General features: G+C 39.3%; 1 protein-coding gene across 1 annotated transcript; it reads left to right on the top strand.

Annotated features, from left to right (window-relative positions):
• Window positions 1-5,869: 5,869 nt before the first annotated feature.
• LOC104090276 (E3 ubiquitin-protein ligase RSL1) lies at window positions 5,870-11,566 on the top strand. The gene is made up of 3 exons (XM_009595340.4): window positions 5,870-6,646; window positions 8,370-9,139; window positions 11,106-11,566. Exons 1-3 carry the CDS (start codon window positions 5,954-5,956, stop codon window positions 11,290-11,292), a joined length of 1,650 nt encoding a protein of 549 aa, XP_009593635.1. The 5' UTR covers window positions 5,870-5,953; the 3' UTR covers window positions 11,293-11,566.
• The last annotated feature ends 317 nt before the right edge of the window (window positions 11,567-11,883 follow it).

Here is an 11,883-nt window from a genome sequence, read left to right as displayed (position 1 = left end):
CAAACAACAGTCAAACAACAGTCAGACGGAAACGGCAACAAGCATACAACAACAACAACAGTAATAATACCTTTGATGACAAGGCAAAACAAATAAGTCTCCACTCGAGAATGATAATGTAATCTTTGCTTCGGTAGCAAATTTCCACCGGGAAGTTAAGTTTGCTACTGAACAAGGGTTACACGATTGTTCACAAGCATAAACCACTGGGGATTGTCAGGTATTCTTTCGCTCGACAGCATGAATTCCTAAGGGAAAGCAAAATATGTTACCGAGCTAAGGATTACGTAGAAATTCAACGGTGGAACCTTCGAAGATACATGACTTCCAGTATTCCAACTCGCATTCTTCGCATTAGAACACTTGGGGGATAATGATAAGGCAACTCTGAATGCCACGTCAACCGGGAACGAAAATCCGGCGAGGCAACACTAAATGCCACGTCAACCGGAATTGAAAATACGGCAAGGCAACACTGAATGCCACATCAACGGGAACAAAAATCCGGTAAGGCAGCACTGTATGCCACACATCATCGGGATCGGAGACTGCACAGCCAGCCCCGAAGAAACATGATAGCCACAAGTCATGGTAGCTTTTTTTCTACGTAGTAAAATGCCTATGTAAACTATGAAAACGGAAGGAATGAAATGAAATCCTTTTTCTTTTATCTTGTTTCTTGTCTACACGATGAATTAATTTTGTCATTTGAAAGTTAAACAAGTACTTCAAATGTTAGTGCCATAATGAACAGGAGACGTCCTCTTCAAGAGCACCGTAAACATAAGAGAGCCCTCTCTTATTAAAACCCTTATGTTAAAGGGTTTGTTCCTGAAGAATATATGCTCGGAACTGAAAATGCTATCGGGAAAAAATACACCCGAAGCTACATATGAAAAAGATGCAGAAACCAAACTTGCGCAAATACTTATTGAAACCCTCATGTAAAAGGGATAATTCTCGATAACAAAAATGCATCGAAGAAAATGCACCCGAGGCCACATGCAGAAAAACAGGAAAATATGCACAGACATTCAAGCAAAAGAAAGACTCAATCAAACATTTGAGCAAAAATATGTACTCATTTACAAGAATGTGCCAAAAGAAATACAAAACAGGGAAAGAAAAAGCTAAGCTATAACATCACTAGAATCGGGAGGAAGAGAAGCATCCATATCCCCGGGAGCAGTAGGTGGTGCCACTGATGGCTCAACATCTTCTCCAACTGGGTCTTCGGTATCATCTCCTTCTGATTCCTCTTCAGTATCAGAAATATCGAAACCATAATCAGAAGAACCGAGAGCATCAGACCGCGCCGGGAGTCCATTCTTTGCAGCCAACTCAAGCTTGCGTGTCTTAGCAATTTTGGCATCAATATCAATAATACCAGCTTTGGCTGCTTCCAAGGTTATTCTCCTCATGCTGTACATAGCGTAAGTTTTTTCAACAATGAGGGAAGCCTCTCGGCATCTGAGTTCTTCATTGAGCTGAGTGATATCGATAGAAAGATTATCCTAGGCGGACCTAGCAGATCGAAGACTGACATCGAGATCATGGACAGTTGAACTATAGAACCTGTTATGCTTGGTAGTTTTCTTATACTTCTCCTCCAACCGGGCATGACTCGCCCCTGCGACAACAAGTTCTTAGGCCTTAGAATTCAAGGTTGTTTCTAAATTAGTTATCCTTTCAGCATCAACAACCTCACGATCATTGGCAGCAAGAATGGCATTTTGGATATCAGCCCATTTAGCCTTGACTTCATCAAAGCCGGCCCTCAACGACACGACTTCCTGGCCAAGGGTTACCACTTCTTGCTCAATTTGCTGCAAACAGGTTTCCAAAAGATCGGCCTCAGTGGCCCTGGTTTCCAGTTCCGAGAGGCGAAGAATAGTCTGGTCCCGTTGCGCCAAAAGCTGATCCCGTTCAGAAGAGAGTTCTTCCTTCTCGTGGATTAACCTTTGTAGGCCCTCAGAAGCAAGAAAATTGGCCTGCAAGATAAACGAGGTAAAGCTTAAAATGCACTCATTCAGAATCTGAACAAAATAGCGGAGAAAGAAAGAAGCAAACCGCTATAGCATTGTGCATGGCATTGTTCAACAAACACTCTACCGAGAGTGACTGAATCTTTTCCCAATCCTTCTCTGAAGCCAAGGGCTTCAGATAATTTGCAAGCTTCACCGGCCGAGAAAGAAGGTTATATCTTGTAGAGACCTAGAGGGTAACATTCCTCCTCCTCTGAGGATCTTCAGAAGGGGCAGTATAATTTTGCCCCAAATTCCCATGAACAGAAGATTGAGGAAGAGGAATGCCTTCGACACGGTCAGGTGCGGCCGATGGAGGTGATATTGTTGGTGGAAGCGTGGATGAAGATGGAAATGATGTAGCAGCAACTGGTGGTGAAGAAGGAAGTGATAAAGCTGGTAAGGGAAAAGAACGGGAAACATCTGTATCGAAGGTAACACTGGTCGTTGGGTGCTCACCAACCAAGGACGGCAAGGACCCAGTACTCTACCTCGCAGTACCGGGCACAATGATTGGGGACCGAGAATGGGAGTTGGCATTTTCCACCAAATCAAACTCTCCCCAAAGTGCTGAGACATCATCCTCGGCGGGTGTGACCGCATCAACAGGTTGAGCATCCTGTTGAGAGGATAAGGATCGTTGTCTTCTATGAAGAGAAGCTCCCTCATCACTAGCTTCTTCATCATCAATCACTACGGTGTCTATGACAGGCCCGAAGGGAGGACCGGCCAACATCGCCATGTGGGATGAATCAGGGGTATCAACCTTTGCCCTCTTATTCTTCTCCCCGGATGCAAAGGAACGCCTTCTTTTTGGTTGATTGTTCTCTGGACGGGGACTCCGTGAAGAAATATTTGTGCCCGAAGTAGACCCGGAGGCACCCATTCGAGCAAGCACCTCCTGGAGCAGCCTCGCCGCATCAACAGGGTTGGCCATAACATCCTCTTCGGGGATCTCGACTGAGCCCGAGGGTAGACCTAATTTGACAAACAAGTTAGGAGATTCAACCAAAATCCACATATGCAAAAACTAAAGCAAAGCAAATCATAGTTACCATGATTCTTGGCCTTCCACCCGTATTTGATGGACAGTTCTTTCCACAAGCGGATTTCGGGCGTGGTGATGCTCAAAATCTTTTGAACCCACCGGTCCAAGCCTTCTACCACCGGTGGGACCCATCAGGTCGCTATAACATACATGAGTTAAATAATTAATACAGGCGTGGAAAAGCATTTAGGAGGAAAGTATTGAAAGAAACTTACGAGAGCGGTTCCAAGCAACCGAAAAAGATGAAGCCGTTGTTGGAATAATGTTACCAGAGGCAACTGCAACGAACCGCTCCATCCACCCTCGGTCGTTGTCATCATCCATGCTGGATATCAAAGTATGGTGACCACGCTTGCAGAGATTTATCATTCCCCCCGCGGAAGACTTTGGGGGAGTATAAATTCATCATATAAGCCAATGATAGCTCTTCTTTGATTTCCAGACACAAGCGCCGAAGGCAGGTAACCGTCTTCCACACGGAAGGACTTACTTGTGCCAAACATACCTGATAACGGAGACAAAATTCTGCTATCACAGCATCAAGTTCTCCGTCCAAAGAAAATGCACCCAAAGTAAAAGGATACGTATAAAAATATGTGAAACCCTCTGTGGGAAGAGTCACTCGCTTCGATAGATCGGGAGCGATAATGTCTAAATCTTGGCAGCAGCAGTCTTCCTTCACAGTAGGGATACTAGAAGGACAAATGGAAGATGGGTACCTGCTAACCGCCCATGTACGGGGGTTATCAGTAGAAAATTTCTCCTCCAAATCCTTTAAAGTACTAAGCCTTCTAGGGATTATGGAACTTACTGTTAGAGGAACGGAATCCTCGTTCTTAATCTTGCTCTTCGAAGGACCAACACGTTTAGATGAAGAAGCCATTGGAGAAGAGAAAGAAAAAGTTCTGTGTTTGGAAGAAATTAGAGAAGAGATGTAGAACAGGGATGCAAGTTGGAAGTTCAAGTAACTGGTGAAACCTAAAGAAAAAGGGAGTCGATACATATAGGTGAAAATTTTGGGCGGCTAAAATACTTGGCCTCAATTACCTCGATAACCGACAAAAGGCGTGCTAAATCATAGGAGGACGCGTGTTCAAGGCATTAAATGCGGAGAGACCGGCGTCTAATCAACCGTCAGTAACCTTGAAAAGAGATTATAGTAATTCCCGCCAAAAGAAGATTTTCACCAACTTTTCGGTAACATAAAGTTATGTCACTGGAAAGTAGGGGACTATCTGTATTGGGTAAAATATGTCACGGTACGTGGCCATTGAAGAAGGGGACACATGGAATCGAAGCCGGGAGGACAAAAAACTGGGCACATATAACTCGTGTGTCACCGAGAAAGGCAAGTCCATAAAAGCATTGAGCATGCTGCGCCCGGTAGCATTCAATGAAGAATATTCTATAGCATTAAAGAATAATGGCCCATTACAGGAATTTGAGCATTTATGTTACCATTAGGTTTCTATTATCGCACTTTAATAATTGACATTAGTGGTGGGTCCGACCATTACGCTTATTGAGCTATAAATAATAGGCTCAACTATCATTGTAAGACACGATTTTCTGGGCATAAAAGAACATATTCTAATACATCATCTCAATACTATTTCTCTCTAGCTTATTGTTCTTATCGTGCCCGAAAATTCTGTTCCTGGGCTCTCCAAATCTATCGTTTTATCTGCATTTGAACTAAGTATCTTGTACGAAAATTGATTAATTCATTATCTTTTGGGATCAAATTAATTAATCTGTCTAAAAATCACAAACAAATTCAACTGTATCATTTTTCGGGTAAACATGCGTAACATTCAAACCTCGTTTAAACCATTTGAGTCGCCAAAAATTTAGACTACTTCGTTGGCGAGCCGAGAACATTAGTACCTTTTATTATTTGAAATGACTTATAAACATATTATTTTAAAATAAAATTTAGTACTTCCTCCATTTCGATTTATCCAATTTTTTTAGTTTGTTTAAAATGATGACACCTTATTCACTTTGAAAATTATTTAATTTAAATTTCTCATTTTACCTAATAATAAGTTTCTATAACCACATTATTGTTAAAGTATATTCAATAACACAAGTTTCAAAAGTTTTTTAACTATACGAATATTATGACACGTTTAAAATCACAATTTTTTTTTTAATTTTTTAAACTTCGTGCATAATCAAAGGATTAGTAGTAGTACATAAAAGAGAGAATACTAACTTGATAGGTTTTTTCACCTATCTAACACCCTGTTTGGCAAAAATCAGCTTATTTTGAAAAGTATTTTTTTCTCAAAAGTATTTTTGGTGAAAGTCAGTTTGTGTTTGACTAATTAATTTAAAAATAACTTTTGAACAACAATTGGTGGTTGACCAAGCTTTTAAAAACTGTTTCTAAGTATATTTTTCTCAAAAGTGTTTTGCAAAAAAGTGTTAGTGGAGAGAAATTACTTTTTTCTGTTTCTCCAAAACTGCTTACGCTTCTCCTCAAAGTCACTTTTTTTCTTCCAAAGATTTGGCCAAATACTTTAATTTTGGAGGAAAAAAACACATTTAAAAAAATACTTTTAGGATTGGAGAAATTTTCAAACAAGCTATAAGTGTTGAATGGGACAGTGTTATTCAATTTGTGTGTTGATGAAAGATAATAAATATCTGTAAAATAAAAAGAAAAAGAGAAAAAGAGGGAGTACTAACTTTTTATGCATATTTGCGATTTGAGATTGTGGAAATATGGATAGATTACAGGTACATTCTAATAGAGGGAAAGTACACTAGTCCTTTGAGAGTCCAAATAAATTTCAAATATTGTATAGAAATATTATACTGTTGTAACAGCAACCATTTTTACTACTCCTAAAACGCAAATACTGCTTACTCCAACATGTCATTTGACGTAGACACTGAAGACCTCAAAACTCTCGCCGCCGAGCAGCGCCGTGAACTCATGGTGGCGCGTGACATCGACTCCGACTTGGACTTCGCCTTTCAACTCCAACTCCAAGAAGCTATTAGCGCCTCCCTCTCTCTTCAACCCTCAACCTCCACCTCCACACCAACCCCCACTCCACTCCCCTCCAACCCCAACCCAAATCCCTCTTTCGCAGAAGTACAGTCATCAGAACTCCTTGATCTCGAGCGAGAAATCGACGATCGCAAGCTCAGTGAATTGGAATTTCGGAAAATTCGCGACGATCTTCACCAGCGAATTCACGATCACCGTGTCGCTCAAGAGATACTTCGTATGCCGGAGGATGAGTGGGAAAATGATGGCGATAATTTCGAGCGTCCTTTCGGGGAAGGCACGTCGGAAAATGTGGATAAGGAGGTTTTTAGGGTTTATTTCAAGGGTTTGGTGGAGAATTATTCACCGAAGGTGGTTTTTGGTGGGATTGGAGTTGCCATTTGCGATTCGAGAGATGAATTGTTGTTCGAAATGAGGAAGCCTTTTTATGGAAGTGCGATGAATCGCCAGTGCATTGAGTTTAAAGCCCTTATTGAGGGTTTGAATGCTGCCATCGCTTTGGATTTGAAAAGGGTCGTTTTCTATTGTGATTACTTTCCCATTTTCCAATTTGTAAGTCCCGCACGCATGTTTCAGTTTATCAGTTAATTTTGCTTTGGTGTTTTAATATTGGCATTGAAATGTGATTTTCACTTAAGGAATTCAAAATATGAAGTAAACACATGAAGAAGAAGTCAAGGGAATTCAACATATATTATAAATTTTTGATAGATAATTCAACATATATTACATATACATTTAAAAACACAGAATTTTGGCCTATATACAGAATGTAATTTTCCCATGAAGGGGTAGGGTAACTCCGCTTGGTTTGTCCATAGGCTAGTTATACAAGGGATATAATGCAAGGATTGTTATAAGAATAATAATACCTGTACAGTATTGCTAATACTGCTATTAGTTATCTCATCACCTAACATTTTATCAGTTAATATTCATGGTGTTTCAATATTGGCATTGCAATGTGAGGTTTTGTGGTCCATAGGCTAGTTATACATAGATTAGATATCCCAGCACCTAACCTTTTTTTGCCAATGCCAAGATTTGAACCCTGGTCTCTTGAGATTCATTTATAATCATTGACCATTAAGTCACACCCTTGCATTGGCGGAACCAGAAATTCTTATAAGGGGATTGATACAAAATGTATAAATGCCACATCTAGTATTTTTGAACCACTTGCCGCTACACTAAAGGCCATTTTGTTTTACTTCATGAGGATTCAAAATATATATATATATATATATATATATATATATATATATATATATATATATATACACAAAAAAAATTATGTTTCCCATGCTGCAGTGTAATATTTGGGTGAAGGGGATTCAAATCCCCACTTCCTTACATGTTGCTCTGCCATAGCACCCTTGGGTGCCCTTCCATTCCATTTTGTAGACAGTATTTGACTGGACAATAGAAGAAAGATTAAGACAATGGTTAAAAGATTAGTTAATTGAGAAAAAATACATCAAATTCAACATGTGAATAGTAACGAGTTTGAATTCTTGGAAGTTGTGAAAGTTGTATGCAAGTGGAATGATGTCAAATGATTCGTGACATCCCAAAAATGAATTAGTGTCATATAAATTGGGACGAAGGGAGTATTAAGCTTCACACCGTAAAGTCTAAGCAACTAGGATCAGTAAAGAGTTTTTGGGCTTTCAGGAAATCTATTTTTGACTTCTGGGACTCCAGAAGATTAGTGACTAGAGCTCATTCCTAGCTATCTAGGCACATTGTTCTTCTATTAACAAAACATATCAGGTTACATGGTTATCAAAAAATACATATCAGGATACATGTAAAATATAATGTTGGTCCAGGTTCATGAAGTAAATCAATACAAGGACATTTCTATGTGCTGGATTAAAGAGCTAAAGATTTTCCTGACATAAAAATAGTACGGGATTGCTGCATTGTCTGCCTGGTATTGTGAGAAGAATGATCTCACATGTGTAAGCCTACATAGATATCCGAGGAGCTGTTTACTTGGATGTTATCTCAATTTTACGATTTACACAAGTTAAGGTTTCCTTCTGCAGTCTTTTCTTTTAAGCTGCCCTACCTTGACAAAAGAATAATTTATGTTTCCGAAAAGTTATGGCTCAAACTGGTTAGTTGCCTTTGTTAATTGAATTTATTTTTGTCTATCAACAGTAAAGGGAAAAAGGGATTCTACACTTGGTAGGGTAAGTTTTAGCATAAAATACACTCAAGCTTTCTACAGTGCTTAATTTGCTGAAATCATGTGTTTTGGGAACTGTAGGTTACAGGCCGATGGTCAGCCAAACAGCGGAAGGTTGCTGCTTTACTAAATCAAGTGGTTCTGCTTCGACAAAAGTTTTTGTTTTGCCAGCCTTCGTTTGTGTCTCGAAATGAAATTATGTTTGCATTTAAATTTGCAAGAGAGGCGATGGTTTCCCAAATTAAGAAAGTAGCTGAGTCAGCTGCTTCTGGGAATGTGTACGAAACTTGTGTTATTTGTTTGGAAGAGACAGATATTGGCAAGATTTTCTCAGTTGATGGTTGTAGGCACCGGTATTGTGTCTCCTGTATGAAACAACATGTTGAAGTGAAGCTGCTTCATGGTATGCTGCCTAAGTGTCCTCATGCGGACTGCAATTCTGATCTAAAACTGGATAGCTGCAGTAAATTTTTGACACCCAAGTTAATTGATATGATGAAGCAACGCATTAAGGAAGCTTCTATCCCTGTGACTGAAAAAGTTTATTGCCCTTACCCAAAGTGCTCAGCATTAATGTCAAAATCTGATGTTTTAGAATATTCTAAGGGGGACTTTGTAGTAGCTGAAAGATGTGGAATCAGGAAATGTACAACATGCAATGGCCTGTTTTGCATCGATTGCAAAGTTCCTTGGCACTCGGGTATCACGTGCTTTGAGTATAGAAGGAGAAATCCTAATCCGCCAGAAGATGTTAAGTTGAAAAATCTGGCAGCAGTGAATTTGTGGCGCCAATGTATAAAGTGCAACCACATGATTGAACTTGCTGCAGGGTGCTATCACATGACTTGCAGGTAAAGACATGGGTGTTCAATTTCCATTTGTTTGACCCAAACATGAAATAAGTAAACTCTCAAATTGTGGGATCACGTTAGTCAAATGACATCCCTTTTTCTATGTCCTGTCAATATGTTTCGTGCTATCTAAATTATTCTTCAGTTTGATGTGATTTCAGGATATGAACCCACTGCTATACCAGCTTAACCCAAATATAACTATTTGCTATTTATGATCTCCATGATAGTTAGACTGGATCAAGTAAACACTATTAAACTATATGCTCCACTCTATCTGCTGCCTTGCATCATCATCACACCCCCCCCCCCCCCCCCCCCAACCAAAGAAAAAAAGATCAAGAATAACCCAACTTGTTGCATGTTGTTGTACATGCCTATTGAACCGAACCATATGGCATCTAATTATATTCTGTTCTACATATTCATGCCTTGAACCAAACCCTGCTGATCTTTTTTTGGTTACTTTTTGGCAGTTCTTTCTTTTTCACTTGTACCCTCTATTGCAGTATCCATTATTTCTTAACGTGACTTTGTCGCATGCGAGGCCTCAGCGATAAAATACTTTGTTCTACATACTTATGCCTGCTATTGATCTTTTAAAAGATATTCATGCTAGCTATTTTTGCATTCTGATTACTTGTTCCATTCCAGGGACTATTTCAGTGATATTAATAGATCTTTCAACTGTGGTGTCCTGCTCTGGCATTACACTGTTCCTTTCTATTTCATCCCATATTGGTGGAGCGGAGGGCTTAGGTTATCCAGCTGGTTCAATATCTGCTGGACATATTCTTAAGTATTTTAGTGATTGTACTTATCAATAAAGAAAGTATTTTAGGCACCCTAGACAAGAGTGAGTTGCTCTAGTGGTGAGCACCCTCCACTTCCAACCAAGAGGTTGTGAGTTCGAGTCACCCCAAGAGCAAGGTGGGGAGTTCTTGTTTAGGGAGTCGAGGGTCTATCGGAAACAGCCTCTCTACCCCAGGGTAGGGATAAGGTCTGCGTACAAACTACCTTCCCTAGACCCCACTAGTGGAATTATACTGGGTTGTTGTTGTTTGTATTTTAGGCACCCCGCACTTGAGGGTGTCGCCTAGTGGTCACTGAAGCCTGAAAGAACCTTAAGCTCTCAGGTCAAATCAAAGCGGTGGCAATAAAACACTAGGTAATTTCTTCTCATTTGTTGAAGCCTTGGTAGGAGTTCCCCGATACCTATGTTGGTGGGAGGTAGTAGGTACCTAGTGAAATTAGTCGAGGTGCGCAAAAATGGTTGTACACCACCATCATCAGAAAAAGGAAGTACTTTAGTGAATATATTTGTGCCAACATTTTATTGGAAGTTTATTTTCCAAGTTCAGTGTAGAGGTACATGTTTCCAACGTAATGAAAGTGCTACCTCTGCTCTTTGCGGATAATGGGAGAATGACATCTCTTGTGTAAGCCTGGGTTCTTATACATACGACTACTCTCCATATTAATGTCATGACATTGGGTGAACTCAGAATAAGTATATCGGCTCTTTTTTTTTCTTTAACAATTCTGGCTAATATGTCTTGGTCTTTTTTTCCACTTATGGTAGTGACCACTTTCCAACTAACACTTGTATGCTTGGGTTAGTACCTGCACTTTCTGCTTTAATTGATCATATTAGTACCCCACAGATAATAAACATCTTCTATTCCTGCTCTGCATTGGGAGCCATGTATAGGAGGTCGATTGATTAATGCATATGAATTTATTTTTACCATTAAAAAGTACTCCTATGAGATCAGAATATGTGCTACAGTGCTAGAAGGACAACCAAAAGTCTGAGGGATTAGAGGTAGTGACTCTATTATCTTTTTTATTTTTCTGTGTAATAGAGCCGGAAGACGGAAGATGAACTAGTGATCTTGTTGTCTTGAGATGTTTCGCTCTTCCTCACACGTGACTCTATTAACAACATTTTTGCCTGTTTGTACAGATGTGGGTATGAATTTTGTTATACATGCGGGGCACCATGGAAGGACAAGAAAGCAACTTGCTCCTGTAAACTTTGGGACGAGGATTACATTTTAGATTCTGATGAAGATGGTGATGAATTTGATGATGATGAATTTGATGATGATGATTATGAATCCGATTCTGATGATTACTATGGAATCTTATAGTGGCCTGCTTCCTGTTGCATCATTCTTTATGGTGGTACTTGACTATTCTGAATATACATACTGTACTTATCTATTCTGAATATTTGGTCAAGCTGGGGAATTTGCTATAAAAATTAGTACATTTTGTGGTGTATTGTCTTATAAATTGATTATGTGACGTGAGTTATGGTCGCTCCATCTCTTTTTTCTTAGCGCTTTTAGATTTCCTTTGGTGGTGTATGAGAAAATTGTGTATTTTCTAGAGGAAGCTCGTACTTTTTATGTTCGAACCCAATCATATCCTTTGATTATCTATATTTATATATCTATCTATATATCTATTATAAAAGCACAAATGTTGCACGCTAAATGTTGAACGATAAAAATATCCTTGACATATTGATAGACTCTTTTAACCATAAGAAATTAAATTAAGCTTCATTGCATCTGGGATAAAATAGTAACAATTGCTAATTGAATTCCTAATATTTATGGTCTTTGAAGGCAAGTATGATTCAATTTGCATGGAATTCTAATACCAATCAAGTGTCCTGCCTATTAGCGAAGACACACAAATTCCATGCCATTAAACCACTATATAAAGTGATATGA

Source organism: Nicotiana tomentosiformis, chromosome 11 (genome assembly GCF_000390325.3).
Source record: "Nicotiana tomentosiformis chromosome 11, ASM39032v3, whole genome shotgun sequence".
Lineage (NCBI taxonomy): Eukaryota > Viridiplantae > Streptophyta > Magnoliopsida > Solanales > Solanaceae > Nicotiana > Nicotiana tomentosiformis.
Note: the sequence above shows the minus strand (reverse complement) of the source record. Positions and strands in the feature narration are given on the sequence as shown.

Excerpts from the sequence above, each read along its gene's own strand:
- LOC104090276 (XM_009595340.4), top strand. The coding sequence starts at position 5,954 with ATGTCATTTGACGTAGACACTGAAGACCTCAAAACTCTCGCCGCCGAG. Across the intron at positions 6,647-8,369 it reads ACTTTCCCATTTTCCAATTT|GTTACAGGCCGATGGTCAGC; the intron begins GTAAGTCCCGCA and ends TGGGAACTGTAG. Across the intron at positions 9,140-11,105 it reads TGCTATCACATGACTTGCAG|ATGTGGGTATGAATTTTGTT; the intron begins GTAAAGACATGG and ends CTGTTTGTACAG.